General features: G+C 54.8%; 1 protein-coding gene across 1 annotated transcript in view; it reads left to right on the top strand.

Annotated features, from left to right (window-relative positions):
* The first annotated feature begins 840 nt into the window (after positions 1-840).
* HSP90AB1 (heat shock protein 90 alpha family class B member 1) overlaps positions 841-15604 on the top strand; it is a 40579-nt gene continuing 25815 nt past the window's right edge. Inside the window, exon 1 of the mRNA XM_029592879.1 lies at positions 841-1009. Coding sequence (XP_029448739.1) covers positions 863-1009 — 147 coding nt within the window. The 5' untranslated portion in view covers positions 841-862. The remainder of the gene's footprint in view (positions 1010-15604) is intronic.

Raw genomic sequence — 15604 nt, forward strand, 5'->3', positions numbered from 1 at the left:
TGGCTGGCCATCTCCTGTACTCTATGGTGACCGGTGACCAGCCATCTCTGGTTCTCTCTTTAGCAACCAGTTCCCGCCCACTCACCTCATGTCTCCATAGTGAATGACTGCTTCCTGTGCTCCCTCCCCATTCCCTCGTATCAGGTCTCCAGAGTGATTAGTCTTCCCCCCCTTCCCATCTCCCCCCTCTGTGTGCACCTCTATAGTGACCACTCTCTATCGCCCCTCACCCCCTAATGAGTCTCCATGACCAGTCCACTCTCCAACTCCTGAGAGATTGTGTATCTGAGCAGTTGCTAAGCTACACTGGCTGTTGCCAGGTCTGACATTTGGGACACGAGGCCTGTGTGCTCGATCCTCTTCCCTAATCTTCACTGCCACTCAGTTCTCCTTGCTCTTTATTCTGTCGCACTGTGTATGGTCAGTCCCGGGGTAACAGTGTCCCTTCTCCCAAGAGCTTATGCGTTTCACTGAAAGGCCCAGGCACTCAGATACTGTGGGTTAATATTGTTCAGGGACGGGTGAGACTTGAATGTATTTTTGTTTTCAGTTTCAAACTGGAAATATGATGGTAGATAAAGACTTCCATTCTAGCTGCAGGTCATTAGCTAGTACTTGATCTAATTAGTCCACAGCATCCCTACTGGCATCATTCCCTCTGTGCTGCTTTAGCAGTATTTGGGATGTGGTGTATTTTGGACTAGCGCAGACCTTGTGCAGCAGAGAAGTGAGTTCCCTTCATGCACCATCCTGTGGAATGGTAAAAGCTTTTCCTGAAAGCTCAGCAGCTGGTGGAAGGAGAAAAGGATTTGTGGCAGTGGAGGTGCTGGCTTGCCTGCAGCTTTGTTTTTCTTCTCCCCAGATGCCTGAAGAAGTGCAGCATGGGGAAGAAGAAGTGGAGACCTTTGCCTTCCAGGCAGAGATTGCCCAGCTGATGTCCCTGATCATCAACACCTTCTACTCCAATAAGGAAATCTTCATGCGAGAAATCATTTCCAATGCCTCTGATGTAAGTACTGGGGCACAGGTTGCGAATGCTGCTGCCGCTTTCTGTGTTTGCATGAAGGAGACCCTGCATGATAGTCGTGAGCTGCTTGATTTATTTATTTAGGTGCTTTATATACCATTGTTCCAGAATAAGATCGTAACGGTTTACAAAATCAGCGTTCATGTTCTTGGTTGACGATCACATTCTATGCTGGCATTAATAGTTTAGGTCACTATCACAACAGCTGTGTTCTTGGGTCAGCATGGCGGCAGGTTTATAGACTTTATATTTGTACATTTTTGAAGTCCGCTTTACAGCAGCTGTAGATTCTAATTCCCTGTACGTACCCGGATCAGTCCAGACTCCTGGGTTTTGCCTCCCTTCCAGCAGATAGAGAGTTTTGCAGGCACCGCCTCTTAACCCCAGTGTGCCACCTGCCTCTCCTCAGTATTTCTGTCTCCAGCAGATGAAAGGTGGTGCAAAACCTGGGTTCTGTTGAGCAAAAAAAACAAACCAAAAAACGAGAGGAAAGAAAGTTGTTTTCCTCCCGGGAGGTTGTCTGGTCCTGGCGGGACCATCCCTCTTGGTAGCAGTTGGGAACACCAATGTTGCTCTCTGTGACGCCGGGGGTGACAGCTGCTGGTTTGGCTCCCTCCCCTTCAGTGAGGATCGTGGGAAACCTTTGCCACTTTCTTCAGGAAAGTCTCTTCTTTCTTTCTTGTTTGTAAAGCTTTAAAAAAATAAATAAAGGGGGGGGGACAGGCAAAGCACTGAAGCGGTCGCTGGTGCTTTCTGGCTCTCGCCCATTGCTGGGAACAAACCAAGGTGTGATTTCCAAGCCGCTTCGGTCCCACGTCTCCTGATCCTCTTTTTGGTAGCGTCTGCATTTATAGCGTGCTCTCGGTTGTGCTGGTTATGCCACATGTCAGCTGCTGCTCTGTTTGGGGAGCACTGTGCGTGGCTTTCTCAACATGGCTGATGTTCACGTTGCCTCTCTGGTGGGGGGAGGGCTCATCATGGGGTCCTATGGCGGCATCCTCCAAGCAGCGCGGCCCTGGTAGCTTGCTGGCTGCTTTGCAAGGCACTGATGATCTGTTCCCTTTGACTGCGGGAACGGCAGCCTCTTAAACTTTCGTGCTGCGGAAGTGAGAGCGGCAGGGGGAGGGGGTCTCCCGCCAGCGCTATTGCGGCCGATTCGAGCCCAGAGGAGACCTGGGGAGGGGGGACCCCTGATACCTTGGGAGGGCGTATGTGTAGTCCTTCGCATTTTTCCCCAGATTTTAATCTATTTCCTAGCGTTTAGCAGATGGACTCAGGACCAGTGGGTATAGTGTACTCCTGATAGCAGTTGGAGACGGATCAGATTTCAATCTGACATCAGCCCCTAGTACATAAACCCCTGCAGGAAGTGCAGCTCTTCAGTATTTTCCGTCTCCATAGCAGTTAGGGACTCTATGCACAGCGTTAGAGTAATTTCACCAAAGAAAACCAAAAGAATAAGAAGAAATCTTACCTCTACAGACGAGACCCACTCTCCTGCGGTGACACCCATTGGGTCCCTCCCCCAGTTGAGAATTCCCGAGGTGATTTCCGCGATCCCTCGGAGGTAAGCCTCGGTCCGGCGGCCGACCCTTGGCGGGGACCTAGCCTCCTACATTGGGTGAGGCTCAGAGGCAGCGGGTGTAACTTCAAGCGCGGCGGTGAAGGTATTTTCCCTCACCCCACAGCCAGAAACCGACCGGAACGAGACCGGGAAGCATCAAGACAAGGTAAGGTAGAAATCTAATTAAAAGTCTCCGGTCCCCGAAGCTTGAGGAGTCACACAGGTCACCAGCCGGGACCAGGGCCACTGGGTTGATCTGCCCTAGCAGGGTTAGACCCCAGTTAGATCTGAGGGTCCTTCCACGTGGAGACCCTCCAAGGTGGTCACCATATTGTCCGCGTGGTCTCCATCGCCATTTTGATCTGTTCGCTGCCCTGATCCGTGCGCACAAATGACGCACGTAGCCACGCGCTTACTGTGCTGGGTGCACAACTCGATCTGTGCACACATGAGTGCGCACATCTCTCTGTGCGCGCACTAAACCTACACACACAACTTTGACACACCGGAGCGCACAACTGTATTTTACGCGCACAAGCCATGGCACTACCGGAAAAGAAACTCAAGGCTCAGGGCCTTTGCCCAGCATGCCATATTAGAGCTACACAGCATGAGGAGGTCACGGCCCTGTGTTTACAGTGCGAAGAGGCCCTAGAGGATCCAACTCATGGTCCTCCCCAGCCGGTACCAGGTTCCAGCCTCTCGAACAGTACGCCGGACCTAGCATCTCCCAGCGGGACCCTCCCTCAATCGGAGCTCCCCAGGGACACGGTGCCTCTTAGTCTAGACCCAGCATCTATCTCCTGGGTGGAATTCTTCAAAGGTCTGCATATCTTCGTCCACATGCAACCGGGGCCTCCTATAATACGGCCACAAGCTCCACCAGAGGACCTCAACATCCCGGGACCCTCTACGCCCAGGGATGTGATCCCACCGCCCAGAAGCCCCACCTTCGGGGACACAGAAAACTCGGATGAAGGGGAGGAACTCCCTCCAGGGACAGAGCCCCACTGAACCATGAGGCACTTCTTCACCAAGGACGAGCTTCCAGACCTGGTCACACACACAGCTTAAAAGAGCTTGCTATCCTGGGCACAAGTGCCTCAGGGGAACCTAAGACGAACCCCCTACTAGAGGGACTCTCAGACCTCCCGTCATTTCCCACTATTACAAGCCGCCCAGCAACTAATTGACCTGGAATGGGATGCCTCGGAAACTACAAACGGGGGTGTGCTCTGGCAGCCATGTACCCTCTGGACCCAGCCGCTAAAGATCTCCTGGCATGTCCGAAAGTGGATGCCATGGTCTGTGTGGTCTCGAAGCGCACTACTATCCCAGTGGAGGGAGGAGCAGCACTCAAGGATGCTCAAGACAGACATCTGGAATCTATCCTCACAGTCCTTTGATGTCTCCGTTATGTCTACAGATTGCGGCCTGCTGTGCCGTGGTGACACGCGCCTGCTTATCACAGACCAGGAACAACACTCCTGGGGAAGCCCTGGAACCAGCAGTATCATTCCTCGCGGATGCCGCTTCTGATCTGGTGCGCACTGCAGCTAGAGGAGCGTCATCAGTTGTGGCAGCCAGAAGACAACTCTGGCTCCGAAACTGGTCGGCCGACACATCTTCCAAAATGAGACTCACAAGGATGCCCTTCAAGGGAACCCTCCTGTTCGGAAGCGAACTAGAGAAACTAGCCAACAAATGGGGCGAGTCCCCACTGCCACGGCTACCGGAGGACAGGAATAAGAGAAACCAGCGACTCTTCCCCCGAACTTCCAGGGGCAGAGGATCACAGCGCTTCAACCCATATAGAAGCACATATCAAGCGGCCTGCCCTGCGGGCCAGAGCCAGTCCTTTCAGAACAAGTCCAACAAAAGGGGAGCCAGCTTGGCCCAGACCCCAGCCACAATGAAAATCAGCCGACCCGTCCAAAGGAGGAAGCCATTAGGGGGCAGGCTTGCCCTATTTTACCAAAGATGGGTCGAGAACTTCGGTCAAGTGGTCCTAGTCATCATTCGAGAGGGATATTACCTGGATTTCCACCACCTCCCACCGGACAAGTTTGTGGAATCCACCTGCCACGACCCTTCCAAGAGGATGGCAGTGGAAGCTATACTGACCAGATTACTAGCCTTAGAGGCTATAACATTGGTGCCTCCACAACAAGTAAATACTGGACATTATTCCATCTATCTTATCTTTCCCAAGAAAGAAGGAATGTTCAGGCCCATCCTGGACCTCAAGTCGGTCAACAGTCACCTGAAGATTCCTCGCTTCCGCATGGAAACCCTACGCTCGGTGATAAGGGCGATACAACCAGGAGAGTTCCTTACATCCCTGGATCTATCGAAAGCCTACCTACACATTCCGATCCATCAAGAGCATCAGCGTTTTCTATGCTTCCTGATCCTGGACCGTCACTACCAGTTCCGGACACTACCATTCGGGTTAGCACAGCACCCCAGACGTTCACCAAGATCATAGTGGTGGTGGCAGCAACACTGAGGAAGGAAGGAATCCGCGTACACCCTTATCTAGACGATTGGCTGATCAGGGCGAAATCCCCAGAGGAGCACCATCAGGCGACCAACAGAATCAAAACTCTACTGGAGAGCCGTGGGTGGTCAACACAAACAAGAGTTGTCTTCAGCCCTCCCAATCTTTAGAATACTTGGGAGTCCGATTCGAAACAAGACAAGGTCACCCTGACACTGACAAGGAGAGAGAAATTGATGACCCAGTTGCGAACCCTGTTGAGCGAGCTTCACCCCACAGCATGGGACTACCTACAGGTCCTCTGCCTCATGGCATCCACATTGGAAGTAGTGCCATGGGCAAGAGCTCATATGAGACCCCTACAGCGCTTACTACCATCTCGATGGAATCCACTGTCCCAGAACTACACCACATGCCTTCAGTGTCCGGACCCAACTACGATGGTGGCTACAAGAAAGACCATCTGAGCCAGGGAGCGAGACTATCCTCACCATCCTGGATCCTGCTCACCACGGACGCCAGCCTACGAGGATGGGGAGCACACTGCCAGGAGCTGACCGCTCGGGTGCAGTGAAGCAAAGAAGAGTCTGGATGGAACATCAATCGCCTAGAGGCCCGGGCAGTCAGACTAGCCTGCCTACGGTTCGGTCACAAACTCAGACAAGTCAGTCAGTTATGTCAGACAACGCCACAACAGTGGCCTACATCAACCACCAGGGAGGAACCAGAAGCCAACAGGTGTCTCTGGAAATAGACTGACACAGCACACTGAGCCAACTATTTCAATGTGTTATCCACTATGACACCTAGATCTTTTTCCTGTATGGTAGCTCCTAATATGGAACCTAACATTGTGTAACTACAGAAAGGGTTATTTTTCCCTATATGCAACACCTTGCACTTGTCCACATTAAATTTCATCTGCCATTTGGATGCCCAATCTTCCAATCTTGCAAGGTCCTCCTGCAGTTTCACAATCCGCTTGTGATTTAACTACTCTGAATAATTTTGTTTTCCTATACATACCAGGATCAGTCCAGAGAAGTGGGTTGTGTATCCCTACCAGCAGATGGAGTCAGAGAACCAAAACCTTGGGCACTGCCATATGTACTAGAGTGCCACCTGCAGTCCCTCAGTATTTCTCTGATTTCAGCAGATAGTAGAGATACACTCCTGCACTCTTTAGTTCTGTTTTTTTCAGTTAGAATTTTTTTCTTTGTCACGGTCGCTTCCTGAGGTGTTAGGTACCTTCATGGGCCATCCCTCAGTGGAAGCCGGGCGTCTGGGTGATTAGATATCCCTGGCAGGGTTTCACCCGCCACAGTTCGGTGGGTGTCGGCCAGGGGCTCCTGGCTATTCCCCACCAAGGCTGCTGCAGCTGCTCCTCGACCCCTGCAAGAGCTGCTTCTATTGGTTTTTCGATCAGTAAAGTTTAAAAAGTAAGCTGCTGCATCTGCCGACTGCTTTCTGTGTCAAGGTAAGGAGTCTGTGCAGGGAGACTGGGTCCTCTGAGACTGTGTGGGGAGGCTGTCAGCGTTTTGGTTCCTCGGCTCCCAGGGCTCCGGGTTGCTTCAGAGGATGGGGGGTGAGTTCATAGTAGTTGCTTTTTTCCATTTGCCGCAGCGGGGCTCAGGCGTGTCGGCCGGGATCGCACCGCATTTCAGTTGCCTGTCAGCGGTGCTCCATTTTTTTCAGGGCATAATTTCTTCGACTCGGGCGGCCTGGAATTTTTCCCATGTCGTGGCTGAGACAGCGATTGGGATCGGGCCTTCACCCCCCCCCCCCATAGTACCGCGAGGCGGCATGTTTCTGGCATGGGACTGTACTCAGACGCCGTCCTGCCGCGCGTGTGGCACATGCGGCCAGGCCCTGGACGTGGATATTTTATGCCCTACTTGTGCCTCTGGGATGGAGGGCTCATCTGGGCTAGTGGCCCACTCCCCTGGGGTTGAATCGGGCGTTCCCTGTACGTACCTGGATCAGTCCAGACAGTGGGTTATGTCCCCAATCCAGCAGATGGAGTCAGCACAAGCTTTGAGGGGGCGTATCCATATATACTACTACCCCCTCTGCAGGAGTTCAGTATCTTCTGACTCCAGCAGATGCGAGTAGGGGAATCAGGCTTCCCCTCCTTTTCCTTCACTTTCTTGCTTGATTATGGCTTGTTGTTGTCTTTTTCTGTGGATCAAGTTTGTATCAAGTTTGTATTAAGTTTAAAAAAAAAAAAAAAAAGGCAGAGTTCTTTCAACTTCTGGGGAGTGGCTTATCTTCCTTGTCTCTTCTCTGCGGCCTTGCTGTTTATTTCTCGTTGCAGCCAGGGGTAAGTTTGTTTTTCCTTTGTAGTTTTTTCCTTTACAGCTCAGCCCCCGGTGCCCGCGAAAGCCGGTGGAGCCGGCCTCTTCGCTCTTTACTCCCTCACCCGCGGCCATTTTACAGCTCCTCATGGGCTGCTGAGCCATTTAGGGAAAGATGTCTGGGGCGGGTCGTGTGGCCGGGAAGGCCCCCCCGCGGCACCCTCCTCTATTTTCAGACAGCGGGCAGTGCGGGCCGACAGGGCCCCCCCCGCAGCGGCGCCTTTGTGCGCGTGGCCCCCCCTGTGGCTTTTTCTTTTCTCCTGCAGCGATCCCGATGCCGCGGCCGTCCCGCTGTGCGGCCTGCGGAGACCCGGGGTCCCGGATTTCCCGGGAGGGCATCTGTGCACGATGCCTTCCCGGGGGGGAAGGTACCTCACAGTCCCTGACTGATTTCTCTTTTTGCCCGGGCGGTGCGGGCCGGCCACTCCGCCATTTTTGGTGGGAACGGCGGCCATTTTACATTCTGAGCGCCCTGAGGCGCAGGCCACGAGGGGGAACGGATCCCTGGAGGACTCTACCAGCGGGGGTGTTCCCCCGATTTTGGTGCAGGAACCAAGCACCCAGAGCCAGGGAGCAGGAACCACGCCGCCCCCGAAGCGCACCCGAGCAGGCCGGGGTTCTCTCCGGAGTTTATCCTGCTCATGCATACCGCTTATCTGCAGGGGCTGGAAGCACCTGTGGGACACCCCCCCCCCCTCCTAAGATCCCTCGGATGTCGCCCTCGACGCCGGCCCCCCCCGACCCTCCGGGAGTGGGGGCCTCCCGCCTTCCTACCCGGGTCCGATCCACGCCCGCGGCAGTGGGGGCGGTGCCAGACCCAGCGGGACATGGACTTGACCTCCCGGACGGGGGACAAGGGGACGGCACACAGGAGGGGGATGATCCGCGTACCCTACGCCTCTTCCAGAGGGAAGAGCTGGACGACCTCATCCCGCAGATCATCCAAGAATTAGATTTGGATCCGCCACCAGACCCGCCTGCCCCAGTAGCTCCCGCTGTCATCACTTCTTCAAGGAAGGGAGATCCTGTCCTGGCGGCACTCCGGCTGAGGGCTCGGGCTTTTCCCATTCATGACTCGTTTTTACAACTTCTCACCAGGGAATGGGACACCCCGGAGGCCTCCCTGAAGAGCAGCTGGGCTATGGAAAAGCTGTACCCGCTCCCCGAAGATTTTCTGGACCTCATCAAGGTCCCAAAGGTGGACTCCGCAGTGTCGGCGGTCACGAAGAGGACGACTATCCCAGTGACGGGAGGTGCGGCGTTGCGGGACACACAGGATCGTAAGTTGGAAGTTTTCCTTAAGCGGGTTTTCGAGGTCTCCGCTCTGGGTATGCGGGCGGTGATGTGCAGTTCGCTTGCCCAGCGGGCTAGTCTCCTTTGGGTGCAACAACTCCTCACGTCTCAGAACCTGCCGTCCGATGAGGCTGCCCAGGCAGATCGGCTAGAAGCTGCAGTGGCGTATGGGGCGGACGCCTCGTACGACCTTTTTCGGGTCCTCACAAGATCCATGGTTTCGGTAGTGGCAGCACGACGACTACTGTGGCTACGCAATTGGGCGTCTGATACGTCCTCTAAGTCCAGTCTGGGCTCTCTTCCCTTCAGGGGCAAGTTCCTCTTCGGGGAGGATTTGGACCAGATCATCAAGTCCCTGGGGGAGAACGCTGTTCATCGGCTGCCGGAGGATAGGTTTCGACCATCCAGAGCGTTTTCTTCTTCTCGGACCAGAGCCAGAGCGCAACGGCGCTACAGGGGCTACAGACAGACGGGCTCCCGGCCATCCGCCCCCAGGTCTCAGCCCTGGTTGCGCGCCTTCCGCGGGCATCGGCCCGCACGCACTACTCCCGGAACCGGGAACCCCTATACCAAGTCTTCACAATGATGCCAGTCTCGCCCACTCCCCTGTCCCCAGGATTGGGGACCGACTAACGTATTTGTAAGCGGAGTGGGCACGGATCACCTCGGACCAGTGGGTCCTGGATACCATAAAACACGGCTACGCATTGGAATTTGTCCGCCCCCCGCAGGGAAGGTTCATCTTTTCCCCCTGTGGCTCGGACCTCAAGAGAGGAGCGGTGCAGCTGACTCTGGACAGACTCCGGGAGATAGGCGCTACTGCGCCCGTGCCCTTTGGAGAGGTGGGCTCGGGCCACTATTCCATCTATTTCGTCGTACCAAAGAAGGACGGTTCCTTCCGGCCTATCCTAGTCCTCAAGGAAGTCAACAAATCCCTTCGAGTCGTTCGGTTCCGCATGGAAACGCTCCGGTCAGTGATTGCGGCGGTGCATCGGGGGGAGTTCCTCGCCTCCCTGGACTTAACGGAGGCCTACCTGCACATTCCCATCCGCCCGGACCACCACAGTTTCCTTCGTTTCAAAATTCTGGACCAGCATTTTCAGTTCACGGCTCTCGCGTTTGGATTGGCGCCGGCGCTGCACACCTTCACCAAGATCATGGTAGTTGTGGCGGCAGCTCTCCGGAAGGAGGGCATCCTGGTTCATCCTTATCTGGACGATTGGCTCCTCCGGGCGAAGTCATTCGATCATGGACGCTCAGCGGTGACTCGAGTAGTATGGTTTCTACATTCCCTGGGATGGGTAGTGAACTTCTCCAAGAGCTCCCTCATGCCCTCGCAACGCTTGGGTTTTTTTTTTGGGGGCAACTTTCGACACCCTACTGGGCAAAGTTTTTCTGCGCCAGGACAAAGCTCAATCCTTGCGGGATCACACACGACGGTTCTCTGCGTTACCAGAGCCCACCTCCTGGGACTACCTGCAACTCCTGGGAGTGATGGGGTCCACCATCGACCTTGTACCTTGGGCTTTCGCGCACCTCAGGACCTTACAGTGGGCGCTCTTCTCCCGTTGGAAACCAGTATTGCAGGACTATCAGATGATTCTCCCGCTCCCACAGAATGCCAGGGACAGTCTGGGCTGGTGGTTGGATCCGCCGAACCTGGCCCGTGGCATGTCCCTCGATCTGCCAAATTGGGTGGTGGTGACCACCTATGCCAGTCTAGCAGGCTGGGGTGCAGTCTGCGATCGAAGCGCCACGCAGGGGACGTGGTCCACGGTGGAGGCGAAGTGGTCAATCAACCGTCTGGAAACCAGAGCGGTCCGGCTAGCTCTGCGACATTTCCTCCCGCTTCTTCGGAACCGAGAAGTCAGAATCCTATCGGACAACGCTACCACCGTGGTCTACATCAACCGACAAGGAGGCACGCGCAGCCCGCAGGTCGCGCTCGAGGCGGCGCTGCTGATGCAATGGGCGGAGCGTCATCTCGTCCGGCTAGCGGTCTCGCACGTCGCCGGTGTGGACAACGTCCAGGCGGACTTCCTCAGTCGTCAACTGCTGGACCCGGAGAGTGGTCTCTCTCCGACAAAGCAATGCAACTTCTCGTCCATCGGTGGGGGGCCCCCCACTTGGATCTGATGGCGTCCGCTCTCAACGCCAAGGCTCCACACTTCTTCAGTCGCCGGAGAGAGCGCGGAGGGAGTGGATGCCCTGGTCCTCCCGTGGCCGCCATATCTTTCTTTTCCACCATGGCCCCTGGTGGGCAGGATGCTCCGCAGAATAGAAAGCCATCAGGGGACCGTGGTTTTCGTCACCCCAGAATGGCCCAGGCGACCCTGGTTTGCGGACCTGCTACAGCTGGTGATCGACAGGCCAATCAGGCTGGGGCACCTCCCCCAGCTCCTACATCAGGGCCCGGTATTTTTCGAGCAGGCAGAATTCTTCTGTCTTGCAGCCTGGCTTTTGAGAGGCGCCGCCTCCGGCGTCGGGGCTACCTGGAGGCGGTAGTATCCACGCTATTGCGGGCACGAAAGACATCGGCCTATGTTCGAGTCTGGAAGGTGTTCGAGCTGTGGTGTACCACCCAGGCCACGAGACCCGCTAAGGCTTCTGTACCTCAGATCCTTCAGTTTCTACAGGCGGGGGTGGAAAAAGGGCTCACCTATAATTCACTACGGGTTCAGGTGGCCGCCCTTGGTTCGCTGTTGAGCGATGGGGGCTCTCTTCTACAGCATCCTGACATTGCTCGTTTTCTCAAGGGTGTCAAGCATATGCGTCCTCCGTTACGGGACCCTTGTCCCTCCTGGAGTCTTAACCTTGTGCTTTGCTCCCTGTCGGGACCACCGTTCGAGCCGCTGCGCAGCGCAACGATAAAAGATCTCACTCTCAAGACTGTATTTCTTGTGACCATCTGTTCCGCTCGACGCATCTCGGAGATGCAGGCTCTGTTGTGTAGAGAGCCCTATCTCCGTTTCTCCGACTCTGGAGTTTCGCTTCGCACCGTTCCCTCCTTCCTTCCGAAGGTGGTTTCTGCATTCCATGTGAACCAGACGGTGGAGTTGCCGTCCTTCTCTTCCTCAGAGCCGAAGTCTCTCCGTCTCTTGAATGTCAAGCGCACTCTGCGCCTCTATCTGGAGGCTACAAATGAGTTCCGGACCTCTGACCATCTCTTCGTACTCTGGGCCGGTCCTAAGAAGGGGTCTCAGGCCTCGAAGACTACCATTGCCAGATGGCTGAAGGCCGGCATTGCTGCTTCCTACATTGGGGCAGGTCGGATTCCCCCACCCGGAATCGTAGCGCATTCTACACGTTCTCAGGCGGCTTCCTGGGCGGAGGTTCGCTCGGTATCCTCGCAGGAAATTTGCAGGGCAGCCACCTGGAAATCGTTACACACGTTCTCGAGGCACTATCGTCTGCACCTCGCCTCTTCGGTCTCTGGACACTTTGGCGAGCAGGTTCTCCGAGCAGGCCTCGCAGGACCCCACCCGATTTAGGGAAGCTTGGGTACATCCCACTGTCTGGACTGATCCAGGTACGTACAGGGAAAAGAAAATTATTATTTACCTGCTAATTTTCGTTCCTGTAGTACCATGGATCAGTCCAGACGCCCACCGCGTTTGGGTTCTTGATCCTGCTCAGCTCTGCGCTGCTTCTTGCTCGCAGTGTTCTGTGTCTTCACAGTTGTTTCTTTTCGCTGTTTTTCACAGCTACCTACAAGTTGGTAGGATGTTTGCAGTTACTTGTTGCAGTTACAATTGTTTTCATTATCTGTTTCCACAAACTTGATCCTTCGGGGGTTTCTACTCGGGCTTTGATATACTCGATACTGAACTCCTGCAGAGGGGGTAGTAGTATATATGGATATGCCCCCTCAAAGCTTGTGCTGACTCCATCTGCTGGATTGGGGACATAACCCACTGTCTGGACTGATCCATGGTACTACAGGAACGAAAATTAGCAGGTAAATAATAATTTTCTTTTTGGGCACTGCCATATGTACTAGAGTGCCACCTGCAGTCCCTCAGTATTTCTCTGATTTCAGCAGATAGTAGAGATACACTCCTGCACTCTTTAGTTCTGTTTTTTTCAGTTAGAATTTTTTTCTTTGTCACGGTCGCTTCCTGAGGTGTTAGGTACCTTCATGGGCCATCCCTCAGTGGAAGCCGGGCGTCTGGGTGATTAGATATCCCTGGCAGGGTTTCACCCGCCACAGTTCGGTGGGTGTCGGCCAGGGGCTCCTGGCTATTCCCCACCAAGGCTGCTGCAGCTGCTCCTCGACCCCTGCAAGAGCTGCTTCTATTGGTTTTTCGATCAGTAAAGTTTAAAAAGTAAGCTGCTGCATCTGCCGACTGCTTTCTGTGTCAAGGTAAGGAGTCTGTGCAGGGAGACTGGGTCCTCTGAGACTGTGTGGGGAGGCTGTCAGCGTTTTGGTTCCTCGGCTCCCAGGGCTCCGGGTTGCTTCAGAGGATGGGGGGTGAGTTCATAGTAGTTGCTTTTTTCCATTTGCCGCAGCGGGGCTCAGGCGTGTCGGCCGGGATCGCGCCGCATTTCAGTTGCCTGTCAGCGGTGCTCCATTTTTTTCAGGGCATAATTTCTTCGACTCGGGCGGCCTGGAATTTTTCCCGTGTCGTGGCTGAGACAGCGATTGGGATCGGGCCTTCACCCCCCCCCCCATAGTACCGCGAGGCGGCATGTTTCTGGCATGGGACTGTACTCAGACGCCGTCCTGCCGCGTGTGTGGCACATGCGGCCAGGCCCTGGACGTGGATATTTTATGCCCTACTTGTGCCTCTGGGATGGAGGGCTCATCTGGGCTAGTGGCCCACTCCCCTGGGGTTGAATCGGGCATTTCGGGCCTAGACCCACCATTGGAGTATTCTCCTCCAGTTTTAGCACCGGTGGGGGAACATCCCATGGAGGGAAATGGCGGTGACTCCAGACAAGTCCCCACGGGGAGAGGGGGATTCAGAGGGGATTTCCCTGGAATTTGTCCTTCTGATGCATGAGGCCTTCCTGCAACGGAAATGCGTGGCGGTCAAGAGGTCATGTGCCCTGGGAGGTGGTGAGGAACCGGCTGGGAAACGTGGTCGGGCTACGGCTACTAGTCAAGAGTCCCATAGATCAGCCACCTCTGAGGAAGGAGGCCCCCCCGAGGACCACGAGATCCGCCGCCTGGGTCAGAACTGGCTCCTCCTGCGGGGGCGGATCAGGATCAGACGGATACAGATGATGCAGTTGACCCAGATGTCCCTCCGGTGGAGGGAGACGATTCCAGCGTGGTGCGGCTATTTAAAAGAGATGAGCTACGGCCGCTTATCCCCCAGGTTCTTGAAGTTCTGGGCCTTAAGGTCTCACAGGAAGAATCTGACAATGAGGGCATTAATCCCGTACTGAATGGCATTAGGGGTCCTTTAACTTCCTTTCCTCTGCCGAAGAAAGTCTGTAAACTGGTGACACGGGAGTGGGAAGCTCCTGATGCAGGGCTGAAGGTGGGCAGAGCGATGGCGAAGCTATATCCCCTATCGACGGAGGTCTTGGACCTGCTAAGGTGGACGCTGTGGTTTCTGCGGTCACTAAGAAGACCACTATCCCAGTCGCAGGAGTGGCCCCCCTCAAGGACATGCAGGACCGGAAGCTGGAGATCCAGTTAAACCGGGCCTTTGAAGTATCTGCTCTGAGCCTTCGAGTGGCGATCTGTGCTAGCCTGATGCAGAGAACAGTCTGTGTTGGGTTCAGGAGACAGCTGCCAGTTCCGGTTCCGGTACAGTGGCCAGCGGAGCATTGCACTCTGCCCTTTTAGAGGCGGGGGGTCGCTTATGTGGCGGATGCACTGTATGACCTGGTGCGGACATCAGCGAGAAGGTATGGGGTCCTTGGTGTTAGCTCGACGACTCCTCTGGCTGAGGAATTGGGCGGCGGATTTGTCCTCGAAGTCTCAGCTTTGCAATCTGCCCTTTAAAGGCAAGCTCCTCTTCAGGGAAGATCTGGATCAGCTGGTGAAGCTACTTGTGGAATCCAAGGGCAATAGGTTGCTTGAAGATAGGAGGATCCTCTAAGAAGACCTTTCCTCCTCGAGCTCGTTTTTGAGACAACAGACATTACCAGACTAGCAGATATTCCACACCAACGGCTGCTAAACCAGCCTCAGGGAGACAGCAGTCCTTTTGGGGAGGTATTGTCCCGGCAGAGACTCTGGGACACCTTGGGGCTGGCAACAGCAAAACTTCCCAATGAAGCCACAAGGACTCATTCCGTCATCAAAGCTGTCTGAGGCAGATTATCCAACTTTTACACGGAATGGGCAAGGATTACCTCAGACCGATGGGTCTTAGAGGTTATCAGACAGCTACGCACTGGAGTTCTTGCGTCCAGTCTGAGAGGTATTTGTGAAGTCCCGAGTGGCCTCACACTGCAAGCGCGAAGCAGTCAGGGTGACACTACGACTTCTTGACCTCAGAGCGATTGTTACAGTTCCGGTGACTCAACAAGGCTGGGGATGGTACTCTATTTACTTTGTGGTCCCAAAAAAGGAGGGCACGTTTTGGCCCATCCTCGATCTGCAGAAGTTCAACCATTGTCTTAGAGTTCCTTGTTTTTAGATGGATACTCTGAGGATGGTGATGGCGGTTTGGAAAGGGGAGTTCTAGCGTCTCTGGACCTCACGGAGGCGTATCTGCATATTCCTATCCGGTTGAGTCACCAGAGATTTCTGCGTTTCAAGGTCCTGGGGCGACGCTTCCAATTTCGAGCCCTACCTTTTGGTCTCACAATGGCTCCTCGAATGTTCACCAAGGTCATGGTGGTGGTAGCGGCCTTTCTCAAGACGGAAGGAATCTTGGTCCACCCATACCTGGACGACTGGTTGATTC

The sequence above is a fragment of the Rhinatrema bivittatum genome, chromosome 3, assembly GCF_901001135.1.
Source record: "Rhinatrema bivittatum chromosome 3, aRhiBiv1.1, whole genome shotgun sequence".
NCBI lineage: Eukaryota > Metazoa > Chordata > Amphibia > Gymnophiona > Rhinatrematidae > Rhinatrema > Rhinatrema bivittatum.